At 37.8% G+C, this 24,867-nt stretch overlaps 2 protein-coding genes across 6 annotated transcripts in view; both read left to right on the top strand.

The window, feature by feature from the left end:
- LOC145722335 (DENN domain-containing protein 1B-like) overlaps nt 1-24,867 on the top strand; it is a 390,017-nt gene that overhangs the window by 135,095 nt on the left and 230,055 nt on the right. The gene's annotated exons all lie outside the window — the stretch shown is intronic.
- LOC102748450 (DENN domain-containing protein 1B) overlaps nt 5,072-24,867 on the top strand; it is a 209,341-nt gene continuing 189,545 nt past the window's right edge. Inside the window, exons 1-2 of one of the 5 annotated variants that reach the window (XM_081824947.1) lie at nt 5,072-5,184; nt 7,726-7,790. In XM_081824947.1, the coding sequence (XP_081681073.1) occupies nt 7,773-7,790 (18 nt within the window). In that variant the 5' untranslated portion in view covers nt 5,072-5,184; nt 7,726-7,772. Of the gene's footprint in view, nt 5,185-5,219; nt 5,604-7,725; nt 7,791-24,867 lie in introns of those variants that run through there. The other 4 variants (XM_081824946.1, XM_081824943.1, XM_081824945.1 and 1 more) reach the window with 4 other exon arrangements.

Below are 24,867 nucleotides of genomic sequence, written 5' to 3'. Positions count from 1 at the left end.
GAACTCCTCTTTTCAGATCTCACTACATTTCTGCACATAAAACTCCAAGGATCAGGTAACATAAAAAGAAATCAAAAGAAAAAAAACAAGAGACTGTAAGTAAGAGCCAGCAGAAGAAAATCAGATAGTAGAATCAGACTCACAAATGCTTCAGATATTGGAATTATCAGAAATAGAATTGAAAATATGTATGTTAAATATATCTTGAGAAATTAAGGAGAAGCTTAAAAATATGAATGAAGAGAAAGTAGATTTAAAATAACCAAACAGGGGCACCTGGGTGGCTCAGATGGTTGAGCGTCTGCCTTCGGCTCAGGTCATGATCCCAGGGTCCTGGGATCGAGCCCCACATCGTGCTCCCTGCTCGGCGGGAGGCCTACTTCTCCCTCTCCCACTCCCCCTGCTTGTGTTCCCTCTTTCGCTGTGTCTCTCTCCATCAAAAAATAAATAAAATCTTTAAAAAAAAATAAAATAACCAAACAGAACTTTAGAAATGAAAATAATATACATTAAAAACTAAATGGATAGCTTTAACAGAAGATTTAACAGCCAGAGAAAGAATTAATGAACAGAAAGATATCTGCAAAATTATCCAGAATTCAGCCTAGGAAAATTAAAAAAAAAAAAAGAAGAAACTATGAAAGAAATGTTAAGACATACAGAGGGTAAATGAGAATGTGTATATAGTAAGAGTCCCAGAAGGAAAGGGGAGAAAGAATGGAGTTCAGAATTTTCCAGGACTGATGAAAGTCATTTTTAAAAGTGTTTTAAAGGTCCTTGTGCTGCCTGGGAGAAGGTTGATGGATTGATAAATTCTGAATTTAATCAGTTAAAATTTCTAGGATAACCACTAAATAAACAGGAATAGAGTATATAACTTCCCAACTAGAATCTAGGTGGAAAAGTGGCTGCATAAAAACAGTCAATAGGGGCGCCTGGGTGGCTCAGTTGGTTAAGCCACTGCCTTCGGCTCAGGTCATGATCCTGGAGTCCCGGGATTGAGTCCCGCATCGGGCTCCCTGCTCGGGGGAGTCTGCTTCTCCTTCTGACCCTCCCCCCTCTCATGTGCTTTCTCTCTCTCATTCTCTCTTTCTCAAATAAATAAATAAAATCTTAAAACAAAACAAAACAAAACAAAAAAAAGTCAATAATCCCAAAGAACGCAATGGTGAAAGAAAAAAAAAAAAACCCAACACATAGATCAGAAGAAAACAAATGGGGAGCACAACATTAGATGACAAATACATTTAAATATATCAGCAATTATAAAACATGCAATGATCTAAATGTTTGATCTAAGAGTCAAAGATTATTAGACCATACTAAAAGTCAAAATTAACACTAGTTAGATAAATCTGAAATGTAATGACTTAGTAAGTTTTAATGTAATAGAGTGAAAAGAGTTATACAAATACTAGGCAAATACTAATCAGAAGAAAGCCATTTAAATGCTAAGGCAAAAGAATTACTAGAGTTAAAGAAAGTCACAACATAATGATAAATTTGCCAGGCAAATAAAATAATTATAAACTGCTTTGCTTATGATGACACAGACCCCAACTACATAAAGCAAAAAGTGACAGAACTATAAGATAGACAAATCTGCCATCATATTAGGAAATTTTAAGTCATCTCTCCCATGAATGAATTGCCAAGCAGATGCAAATTCAGTTATATAAGATATCAATAGCACAATCATAGTAATAGAAAATATCAATAACACCATCATAATACTTGATCAAGGTCTTTTGTTTGTTTGTTGTTTTGTTTTGTTTTTCTTAGGAGCTGCAGCTTTCTAATTTAATTTTAAGAAAAACAAGTTAAGTTTGGGGAGATTGAAATTCCCCATCATGGCCACTGAAGTTCTAAATTACTTTTGGTTAAGTTGATCCATTTAGGTTAGAAATGCACTGAAGAGGGACCATAGTTTTTAAACATAAAACCACTAGGGTCCCAGTAGTGGGTGGACCCACTACTTTCAAAGCATTTTTGATGAGTGGGATTCCATTTTATAGAGGTTTTTCTAGAGCAAAGAGAAAAATTCCTTAACACCACAGTTTCAACATGAGCATCCTGGTTCCAGAAGGAATCAAACGGAAAGCCATCACAGTTCCATCAGGAACAGTCGGGTTCTGAAAAGGAATTGGATTAAAGGCCAACACACTTCTTTTTTTTTTTAAGATTTTATTTATTTATTTGACAGAGAGATAGACAGAAGAGCACAAGCAGAGGGAGTGGCAGAGGGAGAGAGAGAAGCAGGCCCTGCACTGAGCAGGGAACCCGATGAGGGACTCGATCCCAGGACCTGAGATCACGACCCGAGCCGAAGGCAGACGCTTAACCATCTGAGCCACCCAGGCGCCCAAGGCCAACACACTTCTAACAGGCACAGTTCCACTAGAAACAATCTGGTTCTGAAAAAGGAGTAAGACCAAAGAACAAACAAGTACTCTCAGAAAGGATAGGCCTTAAAAATACAACCTGAATAAAACCTGGCGAGCTCAAACACAAAGAGAGTGGAGCTCTAAATCCAGGAAAAATCTTACCCTCAAACTCCAGGGTTGGCAAGAAAGCAATGGGCCCAGTCGACTCTGTGGCATCTGTTTGCTCACCAGCATCAGAGTTGCTGAGGGTCTTCTCTGGATCCCATTTCTGATCACCAAAATAATGTTAACCTTAAAAATAAAACTGTCAGTTATTTTTCCAGCAAAAAATGGGTTTATTTGGGAATAGCACATAATTGCAATTTGGGGCAAGCAAGCTATGGCAAAACCATAGGCAAGTTCTGATCAAGGACATATTTTAGAACACCTTGCCCAAGACCTGCTGAACACACACTCTTTATAAACACATGCCAAAAATTTAAAATGAGCTTAAAACACTGAAAAAAGACTAATAGTTTATAGACTATGTTCTTTGGCAACAATATAGACCATGTTCTTTGACTACTGTGGTCCTGAAAAATGTTAGTATCAATTGTCAAATAAGAAATATTATTGCTGAAATATGATCTTGTGAAGATATAATACCAACTTGAAGGCTCGCCCTTTGCACACTTCTCTATCGGTCATATCAGAAGTTCCATATGAAATGAACATTGCTAAAATTATACTACTGGCTTCATTAAACATATCACCAAAATAAGTGTATAAAAATTTCCTTTTTTAGTAATTTTTAACAAATCATGCAAATTGTGTCCTTCTGTGTTCCTATCCCTTTTAACTCAGTAATATCAGAACAGATAAATAAATCTCCTCATCATGGTCAGCCTAAGAGCTGGTTTAAAAAGATCTGCTTTGTGTGCGCATATGCAGTGTTTTCCCTTCATATACTTAAGATAGATTAAAAAAATAACATTTTATATTATGCAGGGGTATGACTGTCACTTAAATCCCAACAAATGGAGAGGGAAAACAATTGTATTAATATTTTCTTACCACTAACAAATACTCCTGATGTAGGCATCTTCCCAGGTAGGGTTCCTTTTCTTGGGAAAAGAGTTAATTATAATGAAAGGAGAAGTTTGAGAAATTTAGTAACACTTGGAGCAGAAGTGGTTTTTAGTTTACAGAATTTTTTTCAAGGCTTTGGACTATGGTAAGTTCTTAGGTAGAAAAAAGCTTCATTTGGGAAAAAATTTATGTGGTATAGACTGCCTAATTGTGAAACTGAAATCCACAGAATAATTTCCTAAAAGATCACACAAATGTGTAGTACTTTTTAACTTGAATATCGCATTGCTCATGTGATATACAAGTAATAATTCCCATTTTACAAATGTAGGAACTGAGAAACTGAAGTGCCTCACCCCAAGTCAAGCTATGACAGCACATATCATGCTTAAATCTAATATTTTTGTTTCCCTATTATGTCCTGACCTTATTTTTAACTATCAGGTCTGTGTCTACAAAATATATTTCGTTTTTTTGACCAAGTAACACCTACCTTTGGCAAGAACATTTAAGATCTGCGTAACTGAATTTAATGTTAAGTTTTTGCTTCTGAATTCTTTAATTCCCAAGACTCCTTGTATGACTTTTATGTCTCATGACTCATACTCTATTCATACCACATTTGGTTTCCTCTCATCATCTTACCTTTTGCATGAATAAAGTCTGAAGCAACCCCTATGTGGCTGAAAAACACTGTGGCCATGTGTCAAGTGTGGGAATGTTGGCGGGAGAAGCCTTCTCCTGAAGATCTCTGTGTAAGAGTCCAGTCCTGGACAATCAAGACTTTTTCTACATCTCTTCTCAGTAGATTCTAGATATAAGGCAGCAGAACGTGCAGAGGCAGTACGTGGTAGAAGGAAATTACCAGCATCAAGCAGACCTGTTCTGAAATCCAGCTCTGCCATCACCTACTGGATTAACTTGGCCTGTTTCTTCATCCATAAAATGCTGATGCAAGTATCTATCACATAGAGTTATGGCAAGTACTGTGACAATGCATATAACCTGCTTAACAGGGACTTTAGTGCCCTGTAAATTTTAGCTTTTTATACTGGCCCGTCTTCCCCTCAGTTGTGCCCTCCCTGAGCTTCCTAGGCTGCAGTTCTATGAGGCCTGCCGCTTGGAGAATGTGTCCAAAGTCAGTCTTTGGCGTTCTGCGGTCCTGTGGTATATGTAAGAACGTCTGGCTTCCATATGTGCCGGCAAGTGGAGCACTACCATTATGCTACTTGACAAGTCTATTTAGCAGGTGCACATGTCTGAACATTCCTGAATCAGGAGGGGGGCAGCTCTGGATTTCAGAGAGCGGTAACCAGGCCACAGCCGGAGTGAGGCAGGAGTCAGGAGCATCAACTTGAGCTCCGAAAGTGCAGTCTGAAGGGAAATGAAACGCCCCAAAACGACGAAGGTTCTAGCAAACAATACCTATTAATTAGTGATCCAATTCCGTGTGCATATGGTGTGGAAAAGACTGCAAACCGAGGTACTATTTCAATTACTTTGCTTTTGGGGTGGGTTGTAGCCCTGGAGCCTGGACTGGACCCAGAAAGGAAGTCGGCTGGTCCAGGGCTGAGGACACAGGGGGCACCTTGCGTTACTGGCTCAGTTACAAAGCGGTACGTGGGCCATCCCCGAAGACACTTGCGCTCCCCGCGACCCGCCGGCCACTCTGGGCGCGGGGACCCCGCCCAGCCTTCTCCTCAGGCTCCGGCCCGCGGGCCGCGCGGCCCAGGTGAGGCCGGCGGGCGCGCCCCCGCGCGCCCCTTCCCCCTCCCGGCGACTTCCTGGTTTGCAGAAGGTGCAGGAGCCGCTGCGGGCGGCCCCGGTCGCAGGAACTGAGAGGCCCCAGCCTCGGAGGCGGCGGGGGCGGCGGCCGGCGAAGACGGGGGCGGCGGCCGCGCCACCGCTGTTGCTGCTGCTGTCACAAAAAGGCTCTGGGGGGTGGGGTGGGAGGCGGGGAAGCGCCGGGGGCGCCGCTGACATGGGCCCGCCGCCGCCGCCGCCGCTGTGAGTAGCCTCCTTCCCCGCGGGGCGGCCAGCGTGGGCGGGGGCGGCGCGACCCTCCCAGCGCGGGGCAGTGGGCTTCCAGGCCGGCGCGGGGGCGGGACGGACAGCCTCACACCGACATGTAACCATGGACTGCAGGACCAAGTGAGTGGGGGTCGCGGGCGGGAGGGAGGTGGGGGCGTCCCGCGGCGGCCGGCCCCCCAGACGGCGACTTTGGCCCGGCCCCCCGTGCGCGGCCGGCCGCCGGGACAGCGCTAGGCCGCAAAGCCTGCCCGGCCCCGCGTCCCCGGCCCGCCGGGGTCGGCGCCGCTCCTCCGGGAGCGGCCGGGAGCGCCGCGTCGACGCCCGCATCTCTAGGTAGTGGTGGAGGCCTGGCGGCTCCTGCCACCACCCGCTGTGGGTTTCTTGTTCCTCCCGGAGTGTGGCAGACGTGACTGTCGGTTGTCTGTGTCTTGCTGGTGTCCCGGAGGCGACAGCGTTGAGGTTAAGCGGTTATTATTTAAAGTATTTCCCTAACGTGAAGATAACCATTTCATTTTTAAGCATAGTTAAGCATAGTTATCAGTTTCCCAGATGTTTTCTTCCAGTTTTTCTTATAAAATTAAATTGGCCTCTGATAGGTATTTACTTACATAGGCACTGGGCGTATGCATGGTGCTTGCAAAATGGTATCCAATTAGATAGTGTTTTTATGTGTCTGTTTCAATGGATATTTTTCATCAGGAGATTAATTATGTAAAAAGCAATTTGAGGAAGTGTGGTGATTTTGTTTTGGGTCTTAGAGGTATGAGTTTTATGTTTTGTTTTGTTTTTTTCCTGAAACTTACTTTACGAAGAATTTCTTCTTCCCTTACTCCCTCTTCACACCACTCCCCCAGTTTAAAATAAGGAATATTATGTGTATTTGTATAAGTGTGAAAGGCTTGTAAAATGTCACAGTATAATTGAATCAATATTTAATTTTTACACCTAAGAGATTCCAAAAAATATTAGGAAAACGGGAAAATTATTATTTTCTTCAGTGTTTGACATGGAGGGGCAGGGTAAGTGATTTAAAAAGTATACTTTTTGACATTAATTGGATTAGGAGGGAGGAGGTCACCTAAATCCATATTATTTCCATTGAAACAAGTTACTAGTTGGAAGGCTGAGGAAATGTATATTTGCAAATTAATTTATATAGCTTGTCACTTCCTGTGATTCTAGATTCTTGTAATAAATTTAGAAAAAACGAGTGTTTATTTAGAAGCCAAAAGTGGCATTCTTTATTAAAGGAAGTACATTTTTAAAACAGCCAATATGCAAAGACACTAAGGTCTCCTTCGCAGGAATAACAGATAGATTAACACTTTGGTCACGTGGACATTGTGGTATCAGATTTTGCTTCATCTTTTATCTTCTAGCAGAAGGAGATTAAAACAAAACTGTTAAAGAAAATGTGTCTCAGTAGATTTCAGTTTGCTTTTTGAAACTAAACCAATGAATTGGTTGAATGTGTGAGAAGTTAACAAAGAAGTGGATAACTTCTGAATGAAGCAAAGCAATCTTACTGTACCTGGTGGGAAAATCTGGTATTAAGGTAGATGCCTTTTTCTAATTTCTGTAAAGATAATTGAAGTAAAACAAGGTTTTTGTTGTTGTTCTTTTTAGCCTTGTAGTTTATGTACAGTTTGCTACTTTAAACATGCTTTGCAATAATTATATTTCAAGAGAAGCATATGCAAAGTGTCAAATTTAGGAGCATCGTAACTGTTTTATGGTGGTCTAGAATGTGGCAGGTGGAACCAGGTATTCATCATTTACACTTATACTGTAAGTCCTTTAAAAAAAAGCCTGAGAACCTGCTGGCCGGCTTTGTTGGCAGGAAAAGGTAGAAATACTTAGGAGCATACTGACTTTCCAATTTTGATTCAATAAGATAAAGTCAATGCTTCACATTTATAAAGCACTTAATACTTTTAAAAAGTACTTCCACATAAATTAGTTGATTTATAATACTCACAACTATTCTCTGAAGTGAGCAAGGCACTTTATAGGTGAGAAAATAGGCTCAGAGGTTAAATGTTTGCCCCGGGTCTCAGAACTCCTAAGCCTCTTACATTACTTAACTGGGAAAAAACTGTTATTTCTGCATTGTGCTCATATAGTTACATAGATTACATTGTAACAAGAAGATGATTAGTTTTTTGAGTTAAGAAAATATAAACTCTGCAAAGATGCTTATTTGTCACAGGAAATAAATAAAACAAAGTTCTTTTTCTTTTAGGGAAAATCCAGAAAGAACCTTTGACTTGGTATTGAAAGTGAAATGTCATGCCTCTGAAAATGAAGGTATGTGTGTTTTGTTCATTCTTAAAATAACTGAGTCTATCAAAACAAGTGTTAGTGTTGTAGACTGCTAGAACATGATAGTATCAGGATAATAATGGTACTAAATGTATATTCTGCATCTAGTGTCTCAAGGTGCTGTTAGTAAAGTAGATGTTAGGTTTTTGCCATGAGATTGTAGAAACCATGAATGTTATCTGTGCAGCTTAAATTTCAGGTGTACGTTAAGGCCATATAACTTAGAACTCAGCTTTATCATTTGTTGATAGAATGATCGATCGTTTTGGCGGTAATGAACACCTTTTCATTTTCTTTCATTTGTCTTTGAAAACTTAGTTCCTTTTTTAAACATTAGTGAAAATCTCTTGCTGGTACAATGAGGCCACACCAATTCCCTTCTAATGTTTCCGGAATGCAGAATACAGACTGAATAGCCCCTTCTGTTGGATTTACTCCAGTAGCAAAGCACTTTCAGAGGGAGGTAAATAATGGTGTGACATTACTTTGGAAGAGTTTCAACTGTCAGTTCTATATAATTTCCTGCAAAGACGAGGACACTTTTGTCAGTTTCCCCCCCTATTTTTGTCATATATAATATGTGTGCATCAGGGGGAGGTGTAGTGGAAAGGAATAAGGGCTGTCTCTTTTTGCTTATTTCCTTTTTGATGTGTCCTTGTGTGATATGTTTTCATGGATATTTCCAGTGTGTGATTTCACTTGCCATGTACTTAGATGCTAGATAACTTGGCGATTAAGTGTGGGATTTTGTGGAGACAAAGATGTCCATTCTAAAGACTTGGTGGAAAGTCTGCTGACACTCTTAACTCCAGAAACTGGCCAGCAATTATATGCTCTTAAGCAATTTGGAGCTGCACACCTTAAAATAGAGGAGCCCAACCCAGCTTGTGGTGAAATGGGCATGGCTAATTTTAGGTAGGAAGTCACACATGTTCCTGACTCCACCAGCCCTGCCTGCTTTTTTTTTTGGCCTGTTTGAACTATAGCTGTGATCAGGTTTGTCCCCAGGCAGGGAGTGATCCTAGGTTGTGGGGAGCCTTTTCCAATTAAAAAGGTTATCTTTTGTTGTCCTATCTGTGTTAAAGGTGGTCTATTTACATTCTTTCCAGGCACAACCAGCTTCTCTATGAAGACTCAAATTTTCTCAGCTCCAATTTAAATCTATTCTTTTGTGTATTTATGGTATGAATAATTCTTCAGAATACCTATACCATAACATTAGTGAAGGTGGGTGAATTAATGCTTACCTGATGTGTTTGTAAAACAAGCTAAATTCCTTTAGAAAATACAATTTCTCTGTAATTTTAAATGCATGCTAAAGCAATTTTGGTACAAGCATCGATCTACCTTATATAACACACGATCTATACATGTGTCAGATTGGCACCTATCCATAAAGAATTCTGAGTGTTTTACTCCTTCCTTCCTCCCTTTGCCCTTTTCCATTTTTAGGAACTAGTTATTCCAGTTTTTATCTTCTGCTTGTGTCCTTTTATTCCTTTCTTGCCTTTTTACGGTTGTTATTGTTTAAATTACTACTCATTAGAAACATCTTCATGTGTATTTTAGTAGTTTATCCAGCATGGTGAAGTTGGGAATATAACAAATGGTTAAACACTTCAGCCTCTTTATAGGTTGCAATTAATCCATTCTACCCATGTATTCCATTAATATGACTCATGGGCAGCAAATTCTAAAGATTTTTAATAAAGCTAAAGTCAACTATATAAAAGCATAAACAATTTTTCTTCTTTTCGTTGTGACTTAAATAGTATAAATATGACTAATATTTTAGGGTCTAACAAGTTATACCTTTTTGAGCTTTAAATTTTATGTCAAATTGAGAGTTTGATGTTTCTAAATGTTTTTATTAATTTTCTACTTTATTGATAAATATTAAAGGAAACAGTCCAGAAATTATTAAAGAGAGTTATTGGAATACTCCTATTTAACTGTCAATGAAACCTTTTTATTTTAATGAGTCTGATATGTGTGTCAGTTTGTTTAAAGTAGGATAGTTTTTTGTTTTTGCTAACATTCAAATGAACATGGATGACATTCTTATATAGTAATAAACCTGGAAAACAATGTGTAAATTAGGGTGTTTGGGGGGCACAAATATAAAACCAATTTAAGTAATGAGGGAACTTAATAGTTTTTATAAGAGGAAGTCTAGAAGTAGGTCATCAAAGATCCAGGTTCTTTCTGCATCACAGCTCTGCCACTCATAGTAACTGGTGTCATTGGAAGATTTAGATTCCTTGTGGTTCTAGGATGGCAGTGAAGTTAGAACTCTACTTTCTCTTTTATGACCTTGGGGGTGACAGACACTGGCTTTTCATGGCACTCTGCTTAGAGCTAGAAAATATCTTTCCCCAGAATCTTCCAGAACATTGGATCCGGTGGCCTAAGTTGGCATGGGCTTAAACATTCCTAAAATAATCATTGGTAGGGTAGTGGTAGAGGGGTGAATGGCAAGATTATTATGATTGATTATTAATAAACAACTGGCAAGGAATAGATGTTGGGAAGTAAATGAAAATGTTCTCTACATTTCTCAGAATATTAGTTTAATTTTTTTAGATTTTATTTGAGAGAGCGCACACATGAGCAGGGAGGGAGGGGCAGAGGGAGAGGGCTTGACCCCAGGACCCCGAGATCATGACCTGAGCCCAAAGCAGACACTTAACCGACTGAGCCACCCAGGTGCCCCTATTGGTTTATTTTTTAAAGACTGTCTGTTTGATCCAATGGAAAATACCATGCTCAGGATAAATGTGGTTTATGCTAAGATTGATGATACTACATTAAGATATTTGATGTGTTTCTCTTGTTCACTTTCTAATAGAGAGGTTCTAAATTCTTTCATTTGTCTTGTGTAGCTTACTTCATAAATATCTTCAGAGAGAAATTATTATTTAACTAAGTTTTAGTTGGTGTTTTGAAATGGTATTAGTTGTTGAAATATAATTTAATATAGCTAGCTCTGGTAAAGGGGTGATCTTCATTTGACCTATGGCTATTTGGACTTGTTTCAGAGGCATTACATTGATTTTTTGAAAACAGCACATTTTAGAACACTGGGAAATAGTTTCATATGGAGGGTTCCACAAGTTAAAAAAATTGCCATGAGGGCGCCTGGGTGGCTCAGTTGGTTAAGCGACTGCCTTCGGCTCAGGTCATGATCCTGGAGTCCCGGGATCGAGTCCCGCATCGGGCTCCCTGCTCGGCGGGGAGTCTGCTTCTCCCTCTGACCCTCCCCCCTCTCATGAGCTCTCTCTCTCTCAAATAAATAAATAAAAATCTTTAAAAAAAAAAATTGCCATGAGGGTGGTTGGTTGTGTTTCCCTATCGTGTTCCCTAGGGTTAGTAGAACCGGTTCTGATGATGTCTCACAGACTGGTTGGCCCATATTTTCACGGATGTCTCCCTGGCGGGACAACTTCCCTAATAACTTCTGCTGCAACTATCCAAGAGTGAAGTGCCAACACTTAGATCTTAATACTCTTCCTGGTAGATTTCCAAGGGACTTGCTGTTGTCACTCCTCCATGCTTGCCAGCAGTCAGTGAAGTAGAGCCAGCAGCGATGGCCTGTCCTCAGTTCCAGCAGCAAAGTTACTGTTACCACACTGCCCCTGCGTTCCCCAGAGTGGTTCAGGGCTTCAGGGAACTGAAAAGTAAGCCTTCCTTGGTACAGGGTTGCCGATGCCTCCTCTTGGGGTCTGTCTTTCAGGCAGTGGCTTTGGTGCTCTAGCTTTCTCTCTTGTATTTTGTTGATCGCTTACGTCACGTGGCGGCAGTGCGGGTGACAGGGGCGTTAGTGGCGGCCACACCATGCTAACGCGGCCATAGCGCTCTGTGCTGTGCCTCCTTCTAGCTGGTGTACGCGGACCAACTGTTCACCTCTCACACCATCCTGCGGCGTACCAAACGTCTGTCTTCATTTGCGCGTGAAGAAACTGAAGCACAGGGAAATGAAGAAACTTGGCCAAGTAGTCTGGCTCCAGAGTCTGTATTTTAATCTATTGCTTTTTAATAGATTTAATCTAATTTAAAAAATCTGCTCTATTGCCTCTCATTGTGTAGTGATCTCGAATCAGCTCGATAGAGGCTGCATTATTACCCTGTGAGGAAATAGTAGAGTTTAAACTACATGTGGTGCAGGTATATCTATTTTTAAACAGGAATACAGTGTTCTCCCTGAAATGAATGAATCAAGGGTAATTCCACATAAAAAAAATTACTGAACTTTTTCCTTGTGTTATTGATGCTGGCTCAGGATATCCCCTTTCCCCACTCACTACTCTTTTTTAGGATTTAAGTCTGTTTGTTTAGTGAACCCTTGATCTAGTAGTCCTAGCTATTTATTTGTAGTTTTCAATACATCTTTATTAGGTCTTGTTTTCTTTATCTTGTCTCTTTAGGTAGAAAAATTTCTCTTAGGAACAAATCCTCCTTTGCTACTGACTTTCCACTTTTATAAACTCATCCAACCCAGTATCAAGTTATCCACCTTTGTGATCTTTAGCTATGTTAATAGTTTAACTGCCTCTTACTTTTTTCTTAAATCAGAACTTGAGGCCAAAGAATACTAACTTAGTCAGTATCCCTCATGCCCTGCACAAGAAAGGGTATTTCTAGGCTTGCTTTTGCATTTGATAGTTTTTGTCTCTAGGGATACTGTTTACACAGAATCTCTAGCATTTTGCTTCTCCCTATATTTTAGCACTTAACTGTTCTTGTAGATGTGTCTAATATAGTAATATACCGACATATAGCTAGGTCTAAGTGTCTCTTTGCCCTGCTTAAAATAAACTCTTTGAGAAATGGGCCATGACTTATTAATTTGTTTCCTTAGAGAAAAGCTTAGCATGGTATCTGGCATGTTTAATGAATATTTACAGAATGAATAAAAGAAATTGGACCAAGCATAGTGCCAACCACTGGTCAAATAAATGATCAGATTAATTCACTGAGAGCTGCTTGTTGTAGAAGTTATCTGAAGTGTGCGCTGATATGACAGGAGCAGGGACAATAGAAATATATATGACCACATCTATCTTGGACCAGTGGGCTTGTTTAGGGATACTCTGTGCTTAAGCTCTTCCCATTCAGGACCCACATCTGCTTGCTGTCTTCTCACATCACAAGATTTATTGGGACAGTTGCTATGTATGTATGTTTTAGAGTCCACCTTAAAACCCATTTGTACCCATCCACACATACCAAAAACCCAATAAAAAACTTAACATTTAGAAAGTAGAACTGATGAATCATACATACAATAAAGTGGTGTAGGAGACTTTACATACTGCCCAACATGGAAGAACAATCTGTGAGTCAAATGCGGTTACGATGTTTTTGCTCTAGCTGTGTGTTCCTTGCTGAGCTCTTTCTGAGTCCCTCTCAATCTAGATGCAAGTGGATAAATTGGAGTCATCGTTACTGAAAGTATTAGCTTTATATCGTAGATTGTTGAAGAAAGTGAAACTTGTATTTTCTCATACTTGCTAACCGGGAATAAAACTTAATGTGGTTCTTTAGAACCATACCTTTGAGATACGTCATTTTTGATTTTATAAAGAAGATAGCTAAGAAGAGCTGTACTTTTGTATTTGACTTTGGAACATTATGTGCTCCCTGACACAGCTGCCTGCAAGTCTAAAAAGCAAATCAAATGTCAACGTCCAGTGTTTGTTGATGAATACTTTGATACGGATGCTGCAGAGTTTATATTGTAATAGTTTGATTATGACTTGTCTCAGTAGGTACTTTTGTTTGTTCACATGTTCTTTAGTTTTGCTGCTTTAATCCAAGGTCACTTCTTTTTTTTAATTTTTTATTATTTTTTTATTATTATTTTAATCACCATACATCATTAGTTTTTGATGTGGTGTTCCATGATTCATTGTTTGCGTATAACACCCAGTGCTCCATTCAGTATGTGCCCTCTTTAATACCCATCACCAGGCTAACAAAGGTCACTTCTTGATTTTTAATGTTGCTGGTTCCCGCCGTGCCCTGTGGCTGGTGGAGCCTCCGCTGCTGTTCTCTGCTGCTGTGGTGTGCTGTGGGACTGGTGCTCGGGCTCTGCTGGGTGGCCACAGTGCCACAAGTTTGTTCAGGTTTTTTCCCTTGGAACCTTCTTGTTTCCTTGACCTTCAAGGTAATATGTTCCTAATATTCTTTTGATAATATTCTCTCATTTGGAGGATTTTCTTATGCTCAAGTAATATCCCTTTTTCTTTCCGTCCAAATTTTTATTTTTGATTGGCAAGGTAGAGGACAATAATTTACCTTTTAAAATGTACATTTTAAAGCATATATACAATATTAGCAATTGGCATTTTTGGGGTACTTTACGCAGGCAGCCATAGTTTTATTTAAAATAACAATGAAAATCAAAGGCATTAAGTGTGAAGTATGTTCTCAATCAATGCTAAAAGAATCTTTCTTCCCTGGAAATACTTTTTAAAATATTTAACATTCAGAAATTTTTTCCACTTTCAAACTCTTCAGCTTATGCTAAAGTAGTATTATACAAACTAGAAGAGATTTTTTACTTGAAGTTTTTTTTTTAAAGATTTTATTTATTTATTTGACAGAGACACAGCAAGAGAGGGAACACAAGCAGGGGGAGTGGGAGGGGGAGTGGGAGAGGGAGAAGCAGGCTTCCCGCTGAGCAGGGAGCCCGATGCGGGGCTCGATCCCAGGACCCCAGGATCGTGACCTGAGCCGAAGGCAGACGCTTAACGACTGAGCCACCCAGGTGCCTCTTGAAGATTTTTTAAAAGATTTTTTTACTTGAGCCAGAAAGCATTAGAGATAGCTTTGAGAAACTCCTGAAACACTGTGGTCTTCCTATATTGTTAAGTTGAATGGATTTCCTGTTGTTGTATTTATTTTGGACATAGACTCTTAGTTTATATAAATTAAGGATAAGTTGATTTACTCCAGATAGTGATTTAATTTTATTTGTAGGAAAGGGTGTCTTGTTTCATGTTTCTATGGTGTTTCAGTCATTTTTCCTTGGTGGGAACTTGCCAAAAGTGCTCCTCAATTGATTTTTTTAGAGGTATTTAGGAAGTTGGTACCACATGCAGTCTTAGGGCACATTGCAGAAGAGAACAGTGGAATAATAGAACTGGAAGTTTCCTTAAAGGGCACCTAGTACCACCTAGTAGAGAGGAATTGGCTTTGATGGACCTTAGAATTCCCGCAGCCCCTTTGCTGTCACCCTGCAGATGCCATTGTCCTCACGCTGTCCCGTGACTGCATAAAGATGCTCACTATGAGCATGAAACAGGCCTTCTCCACGCCAGGCACACTAGTTTTAAAGCTACCCCTCTTCTCACTATTCTTCAAATAACAATTTCTTTAAGTAGGTGGTGGTACTTAATGCATTTATCTGATTAAAGTAATTCAGTGAGGTGTGAACAACTGATAGCCCTCAAGGGAGCATTTTAATTTTAAAGAAAGCCTTGTAAAGTTGAATTAATTAAAAAGATGCAGTTTGCTATAGTGGAAAGATTTCTGAACTAAAGATCAAATGTATCTCTGTCAGTTTCTAGTTAGGTTTTTACCATTTCTTCCCCGCCCGCATCTGTATTGACACTTCATTTGTAGTTTGTGATTAACAGCTTTAATAAATGTGTATTTAAGTATTCAGTGAATTCCATTAAGATATTTTTTGTTTGTTTATAAGTTTTCAATTAATAAAGCTAAAGCATTATGGTTTAAAGCCTTATTTATTGATTTATTTTTTCTGATTCAGCTTCCAGTTAAATGTTTTACAGAAATAGAAATAAAAATTACTATTTAGTATTTACTATACATCAGTAAATGTGCTCAGAGCTTATGTTTCCAATTTATCTTCATGATAACCATATGCAGTAGGGGTTATAAACCTTTTCATAAAGACGAGGAAGTGGAAGCACAGGAAAGTTAAGTAGCTTGCTCGGGTCACACAGCTCTAAGAGGTGGGATTGGTCTTTGAACCTGTTTTTCTGATTTTAGAGCCGAAATTCAACCATTACACTGTGCTGCCTTTAAAATACAGTAGTCATCCTTTTCTAATAGCATTGAAATTTTTCTCAGCAATTTTTGAAAGCCACCCATTTAGGAAATCCCTGGCTAATTCTAGGCTTGACCAGAGTTACTGTGATACTAATTTTTAGTAGACATCAAAAAGTGACAATGGGAAGAAGAACATAAACACTTGGAAGAGGAAGTTGGTATTTTTTTTTCTTGGAAGAGGAAGTTGTTTAATATTTGGGGAATTTTTTTCAAGGTCTTGGTCACTGTTACTCTTTTATATAAGAAGATATTCAGCCCTCTGTCGTTCATTCACCGAATGTTTCTGAGTGTCAAGCACAGATTGAAAGCAGCTAAAAAGATGACGTTCTCGGCGTTCTAAATCAGTGATTGTGATAGTGTAGGAAGGGCTGTTTGAGAGGTTGCACTGTGTGGCACTGAGTCTGAAGAGGGCACCTAACTCAGCTCTTTGGGGGGGGGCATGGGGGGCAGTGGGAGAGAGGGCAGAGAGGGGAGAGTCAGGGATAGTCTTGAGGTGATGGAGGGAGAGACAATGAGATACTGTCTTGTCAGCTCTCAGTTGGGTACCAGACTGTTATCTTTCTCTGAAGTTGGTTGGAGTTTTACTTCATATTCAAAATCTGGTGTGAATAACTAAGAGTAAAGAATATATTGCTTTTAGTATAAACATTTATATCTAATGAAGATGATTAAGAAGCACTCTCTACTTCAGTGTAATCTGCCCTGGCAGGGGGTTGATCGGGTTTGATTTTGTTTACTCAGAGCATAAAATAGCATCTGACCTAAGGTGTGTGTGTTTAGTGACTTACTGAGTTTTCGAAGCACTATTTTCAAGGTACTGAAATGGCTTTTAAAGAAAAGGGTATTGAGACTTTAATAATTACTGTTAAATTCATTTTTTCTGTAAAAGTATAACAACTGTTGAACAGATGAAATTTGTAAAAGTGAAGCTACGGAAGTGAAAGATTTAAAAAGAAGTTGCTGAGTAATAATCCTTTTTGGTATCTGTCTTGTGGCAGTTATATTCTGTCTTGAACTTGATCTTTTATCACCCTGACGTATGCCAACCACTGGATTTTAGGTTTTTGAGGACAAGTGCCTCTTTGGATCTCTTGTAGATTTTCAGAAAATCTACCATATGGATCTTCCATATGGATGATATTCAATAAGTACTTGTTAAGTTTTACTCTGTTATTGAAGTAAAATTAGTAAAAGGTTGTGCTGTATTTTTAATACCTATTTTAGATTTCATAAATCTTAAAAAAACCTTTAATGTAAAAGAATGTTGAAAGGCTGTACATTTTTATATCACAAGCAATAGATGCTGTATTTAAAACATTTTTTTAAAAACAGAACTGTGTTGATAAACCACAAACTCTGTAGCTTAGTGGGCAGAACTGGTGAAGATCAGATAGAGCCTTTTCCTCTTTCAGTTCCTTCTTATTTATCATTTGAATCTGAAAATAAAGTATAGAGCTATCAGTTTAGTACATCTGATGGTCTTTTGCAAATGTGTAAGTGTCCAGAAATTAGTCATTTCAAAAATAATTTGTCTTAGTATGGTAGCAGAAATGCACCAAGCATAAGGATGTGTGTAGTATTCAAATTTATCATTAATTAAAATTAAACTGTCCTTTAAAATGTTGTCACCTGAGTGATTGTAAAATTTGCCTTCTTTTTAGTTTTGATAAGAGATTATTTGAAATAACTTATGAATTTGTATAGAAAACATTGGTTGAAATGAAACCCAAATAAGTTCAGGTGTGTTTTAATACACTAGAGCACTGTATGTCCTCAGGGTCTATGCATTTCAAGTATAGTTGCTATGAAATAAACTTGTGTTTATTTCATAAGTGGTTCAGAAAGGATTCTTAAATGGCTTTTTTTTTTTTTTTTGAGATTCCAGTGTATTTTGGATATGATATTTGGAAGAAGAAGTTGGTATTTTTTTTTTCTTGGAAGAGGAAGTTGTTTAATATTTGGGGAATGTTTTTCAAGGTCTTGGTCACTGTTACTCTTTTATATAAGCTAAAATAGTGTTTTAATACTTATAAGCAATTATTTGATTTTGAGGGAATAATGTGTTATCTCTTTATTTTGTCATTTTGTCCTTATTTCTACAGAGAATGTGAGAACTAAATTTTGAAGTTGTAGTTTTGTTATAAAAATTTGAAGTTGTAGATTTTGGTAATGAGTATCTGCAGAATAATTATTGACAATAAGGGCAACACAATTTCATCAAGCTTATATGTTGGTAGTATTCGCTGTGTCTGGGTTTAGACGTGTTATTGAAGAAAATAGTAAGCTGAGAATTTTTATGTACAAAAATACTAGTTTCCAAGTTCTTAATGGTTACTGTTGTGTTTGTCAATGACAATGTTTACTTTAAAAAGTGGAAATATTGGAATTCAGAGTTTTCATTTGTAAATATTTACTTCATTTTTGGCTTAGTAGTTGAAATATAAATGAATCTTTAATACTTTGTATGTGTCCTTGTCCTGAATTTGGCCTTTGAAGGCTGATGTGGCTATCCAAAATTCTTTATAAAGCCATTATGAAATCCATTTACTTATGGTTTACTTGATTTGGGAATTTATAAGATCTTTTGGCAATTTTTTTGACTCATTTCCCTCAGGTATTATCCAGATTGGCAATGATAATTTTTTTTTATAGATGGATATGGAAAGAAGAGAGATGGCCCTCATATCAAAATTTCTACTTTAAACCTTGTATTGTATACTACTTTCTTACTTGTGAGATACTCCAAATGGTGGTCAAGGTATTGAAAATGAAATTACTGAATACTTCTGAATTACCTTCTAAATCATCGTAGTAAGACTAAATTATATTTAGCATGGTTTATAGTTTATATTTTTATGGTATTTTAATTCTTTGAAAGTGTGTGATTTCTATTATATTTAATATGTATGACAGATTTAATATATACAATTTATATTTCCTTTAAAACATACTTTTAAATATGACTAGAATTTTACCTTTTTTTTTTTTTTTTAAGATTTTTATTTATTTATTTGACAGAGAGAGATATAGCGAGAGCAGGAACACAAGCAGGGGGAGTGGGAGAGGGAGAAGCAGGCTTACCGCTGAGCAGGGAGCCTGATGCAGGGCTCGATCCCAGGACCCTGGGATCATGACCTGAGCCCAAGGCAGATGCTTAACCAACTGAGCCACCCAGGCACCCCTAGAATTTTACCTTTTTAGATATGGCTGAATTTAATTTGGTCAAAACACAAAAATTATTTATATGTTGTTAATAAGGGACTTGACATTACTTATTCTAAGTTAAAACTGCATTTAAAAGGTAGGGTTGAAGAGAGTAGATGATGGGTGGCTTTTGCTTGATGTAGCGTTGGAAGAGATGACTAAGCTAGAGCTCAGTGCTCTTTAGGAGATATCTTCCTCCCACACAGATATTTTTAACGCAGAAGGACAGAGTGTTGAATCTTCTGCGACTAAGGGAAAGACTAAAGACTATTTTATACTTCTGGTATCTGTAATCAGCAAATTGACCCAATGAAGGCCTGCTACCTGTTTGTACCACCTCATACCATCTGCATGGAGGTGTTACATTTTGGAATTTGTATTTTTGCCTTGTTTCACTTTTACTTTTTGGTGTATTTGGTATTTACTTTACTTTCATTAGATATTTAATGTTTTTATATTTTTTAACTGTTTTAGCTTATTCTTTAGCTTTTACTTTTCATTGTTCTTTGGTTTTTATTATTTTATATTAATTTCTTTAGTTTATAAAAAGTCTTTATTGTTTAAAAATATTTAATGAAATATTTCTTTGGAAAAAGTTCTGCTCTTCCTTCTATAGAGTGCCCTTCGAACCCTTTTTTTTTCCTAATGAGGAGGCAAGGAAAGCTAGAAGAGTAGGGTGAATACAGGCATACCTCAGAGATATTGTGGGTTCTGTTCACACCACCATAATAAAGCAAATATCACAATAAAGTAAGTCAAATGAAATTTTTGGTTTCCCAGTGGTTATAAAAGTTATGTTTACCCTAGACCATATTGTGCTAAGTGTGCAATAGCATTATGTCTAAAAAACAGTGTATATGCCTTAATTAAAAATATTGCTAAAAAACACTAACCATCATTTGAACTTTCAGGAGTCATAATCTTTTTGCTGGGGGAGGGTCTTGCCTACATACATGTTGATGGCTGCTAGCTGATCAGGGTGGTGGTTGCTGCAGGTTGGGATGGCTGTGGCAATTTCTTAAAATAAAACAAGTGATGTTTGCTAGAGTGATTGACTAACTCTTCCTTTCACTAAGAATTTCTCTGTAGTGTGATGCTATTTGATTGCACTTTACCTATAGAACTTCTTTCGAAATTGGAGTGAATTCTCTCAAATTCTGCTACTGCTTTATCAACTACATTTATATAATATCCTTTGTTGTCCTGATATCCTAATGTCCTAACATCCTAAATCCTTTATTGTCATTCAGCAATCTTCGGTCTTCACAGCATCTTCACCAGGAATAGACTCCATCTCAAGAAACCACTTTCTTTCCTCATCCATAAGAAGCAACTCCTCATCCATTAAGGTTTTATCATGAGATTGAAGCACTTCAGTCCCATCTTCAGGCTCCATTTCTAATTCTAGTTCTCTTGCTACTTCTACCACATCTGCAGTTACTTATTCTACTGAAGTCTTGAACCCGTCAATGTCATCCATGAGAGTTTGAATCACCTTCTTCCAATCTCCTGTGAATGTTGATGTTTTGACTTCTTTACATGAATTGTGAATGTCCTTAATGGCAACTAGAATAGTGAACTCTTCCCAGAAGGTTCTCACCTTACTTTGTGCAGATCAGAGGAATCACTGTATATGGCATCTATAAGCCTTATGAAATGTATTTCTTAAATAATAAGACTTGAAAGTAAAAAAAAAAATCACTTTTTGATCTATGGGCTGCAGAATGGATGTTGTGTTAGCAGGCTTGAAAACAACACTAATCTTGTTGCACATATTTTGTCAGAGCTCTTAGTGACCAGGTGCATTGTCAGTGAGCACTAATATTTTGAAAGACATCTCTTTCTGAGCAGTAGGTCTCAACAGTGGCTTAAACTATTCAGCAAACCATGCTGTAAACAGATGTACTGTCATCCAGGCTTTGTTGTTTCATTGATACAGCACAGATAGCATAGATTTGACATCATTCTTAAGGGCCCTGGGATTTTCACAATGGTAAATGAGAACTGCCTTCAACTCAGAATCACCAGCTACATTAGCCCCTAACAAGAGAGTCCGTCTGTCCTTTGAAGTTTTGAAGGCAGGCATTGATTTCTCCTCTGTAGCTATGAAAGCCTTATACGGAATCTACTTCCAGTATATGGTGGTTTTGTCTACATTGAAAATCTGGTCTATAGTGTAGCCACCTTCATTAATTATGTCAGCTAGATCTTCTGGATCACTCGCTACAAGCTTCTACATCAGCACTTGCTGCCTCACCTCGAATCTTTATGTTATGGAGACTACTTCTTTCCTTAAATCTCATGAACCAACCTCTGCTAGTTTCAGATTTTTCTTCTACGGCTTCCTCACCTCTCAGCCTTCATAGAATTGAAGCAAGTTAGGGCCTTGCTCTGGATTAGGCTTTTGCTTAAGGGAATGTTATGGTTGGTGTGATCAAAAACTTTCTCTGTATCAGCAATAAGGCTCTTTTGCTTTATCATTTGTGTGTTCACTGGAGTAGTATTTTTTAATTTCCTTTAAGAACTTGTCCTTTGCATTCACAACTTGCTGTTCGGATCAAGAGGCCTAGCTTTCACCTTCTCTTGGCTTTCGACATGCCTTCCTCACTAAGCTTGATCATTTCTGGCTATTGATTTAAAGTGAAAGACATGTGACTCTCCCTTTCATTTAAACACCTAGAGGCCACTGTGGGGTTCTTAATTGACCTGATTTCAATATTGTGTCTCAGGGAATTGGGAGGCCTAAGGATAAGGAAATGGGGGAACGGCTGGTTGGCGGAATAGCCCGAACACACTCAACATTTACCGATTAAGTTTGCTGACTTATAAGGGTGCAGTTTGTGGTGCCTCAAGACAACGACTATAGGAACATCAAAGGTCACTGATCAAAGATCGCCATAACAAGTATAACAATAATGAAAAGTTTGAGATACTGTGAGAATTTCCAAAATGTGACACAAAGATAAAAAGTGAGCAAATGCTGTTGGAAAAATGGCGCTGATAGACTTGCCTGACACAGGGTTGCCACAGCCCTTCAATTTTAAAAAAATGCATCTGTAAGCACAGTATCTGTAAGTACAGTAAAGCAAAGCACAATAAAATAAGGTATATCTATATTATGCTAGGTAGTTGTGGGAACTCTCAAAACAGACTGATGCTTACTCTTTGATTGAATATGAATAGGTAGTTAAATCTCTCTTTCAAGGGGAACAGAAATAAATGGATTGATGACACGATTTTCTACAAGCCTAAAATCTGGAATCTTCTTATGGCTAAAACAGTATCTTCCTTAAAAACATCACAGTGGAGTAGAAAGATATTGGACTAAGAGTTGAAACATGGCTTTTGGTCCTGGCTTCACTACTTACTAGTTATGTAACTTGGTAGAGTCATTTAACTTCTGTTTTCCTTTCACAGTTATAAAAAGTTTGCAATACATAACTCAAGAATTGTTATGAGAGTCAAATACGAAATGACATGAAAAGTTTTTTGTAAACTATACTGTAAACCCTTATATAGATATAAACTTCTATTTGGTTTGTATAGGGGTGGTGGTATTTTAAAAAAAAGGCATGATCAACAGAAATTTAGTGATAGGGATGAACTCCCCTTCTGTTTTGATGTATGTGATCAATGTGGAAGAAAGAAATGCTAAAGGAAGGTCTCATAGTAACTTCCAAGCCCCCCGTTTAATATTGCAGAAGTGCCAGAAATAAGGAGGATGGAAGATGGTAATGTATTTTGGGCTGATGAGTTACTTTCACTTTTAAAGGGTTGTTTAGCAGAGAATAAAAATTTGTGGCACTAAATCTGATGGTACTCATTTAAAAGCGTGGTGGCCTCTAGAGGGGTTAAGCCCAATTTGGAAGTTACAATGTGACTTTTCTTTGCACTGCTTTCTTCTAAATTTTTTACATGTACAAACTTCAGCTGGGAAGTGGGAATTCCGTATATGTGTAAAATTTTAAACTTCTAAGAGTTAATATTGCCAAGCTAGAAGGTAACTAGAATGGAAGTAAACTAAGTGTTCACATGTCTGACAGGGTGTTGGTGAGATGAGATGAAGGGTGGGTAATGTTATACAAGTGTAGGGTTCTCACTGGAAATGTTACCAGTTGTGAAGTATGTTGCAATTGGTTAGGAGTTCTGTGTAAACTGATAATAAGTATTGCAGTGTGTGAATGATTAGATGTTATAACAAATGCAAGGCCATCCCAGGAGTGACATCACTCTTACTTATTTGTATTCCTATATAACTTTCTTGAGTGAGTGCTAAAGGAATAGTGTAGCTGTCACGAGAAATTGTATGCAAATCATGGGCTATCTTATCAATGCTACAGAACAGAATAAGCCACTGATTGAATAAATAACTGATAATTGGAAAATTAATCCAGTGTTAATACTTGGAAAAATTTATTTAGATTTTTCAACATCTGGATTATGTGTGTAAGAATGGATTGTGAATATGAATGTTATCTTTTATGTGAGTGGTAATGGATAAGACTGGAGAAACCACTACACCATACACTAAATTAAAATCAACAGTTAACCTTGAAGCAGGATTCTGTTATATCATTGATATAAATCTTTTTTAAATAGATAATTCCATAAAGTTCATGAGGTTTATATTTTTATTTTTATTTTTTATTTATTTAATTTTTTTAAAGATTTTATTTATTTATTTGAGAGAGAGAATGAGAGAGAGAGAGCACATGAGAGGGGGGAGGGTCAGAGGGAGAAGCAGACTCCCTGCCGAGCAGGGAGCCCGATGCGGGACTCGATCCCGGGACTCCAGGATCATGACCTGAGCTGAAGGCAGTCGCTTAACCAGCTGAGCCACCCAGGCGCCCGAGGTTTATATTTTTAAAAAATAAATTTATTTAAGACCATCCTGTATATTCCTGAGTTCTCAGTAGCAGTGTTTCTCAACTTTATTCATGTTACAACAGACACGGAAAATGGCAGTATTTGTCTGGACATCTGGACAAATGAACTTCACGCAATGGTGAGGAGGTAGCTGTCCTGGGGCTCCTAGGATTGAGGGGATTATTATATTCTCACTCTTCTTAATCATTAGAAGGACATAGACTGGGGTATTCTCTTTATGGTCTCTTTGGTGAGAAAAGAATCTGTTCTTTCATTCACTGTTTTTGTTCACTGCTGTTTGATGCTAACTAGGAAGGCAGAACTCTAACGTTAGGCTGAATTTAGAAGAATTTGGTTGGAGTTCTAGCTTTGTATTAAGACTTGTAACCACTCTGAGCTTCAGTTTGTCTTTAAAATGAGAACATTAGCAATTTTCTCGTTCTCCCATAAAGCTGTGATGATCAATGGAGAGAATAAAATATATGCTTTTAAACAATGTATTAATTTAATACTACTTAATTATTAATTATACTAATTATGTAGTATAATTTAAGCAAACTATAAGTACCTCCTTTTCATAACTTGCAAGAAGAAATTATGGGATGCTTTTGATATGTATGTAATATGTGTGTATATATATATAATCTATAATGATACAGGGTTTGTCAGTGAGGGTTTTTGACTCCAAAGCTAGGGGGATAAATTGCATGACTTAATGACTGTAATAATTGTGGATTAATGAGGGATGTATTACATTTATTTAAGTATTTCTTTCTATTTTACGCTAAGGCCTATCATATTCTTTTAATAATAATTCTAATTATGGATTCTGATAAATATTATAAACTTTTATATTCACCTATTTTAATGATTTTTTTAAAATAAAAATGAAAGTGAATAAAATTCAGTATTAGTA

Source organism: Leptonychotes weddellii, chromosome 6 (genome assembly GCF_054177405.1).
Source record: "Leptonychotes weddellii isolate Sample4059 chromosome 6, ASM5417740v2, whole genome shotgun sequence".
Lineage (NCBI taxonomy): Eukaryota > Metazoa > Chordata > Mammalia > Carnivora > Phocidae > Leptonychotes > Leptonychotes weddellii.
This window is presented reverse-complemented; position numbering and strand designations above follow the sequence as displayed.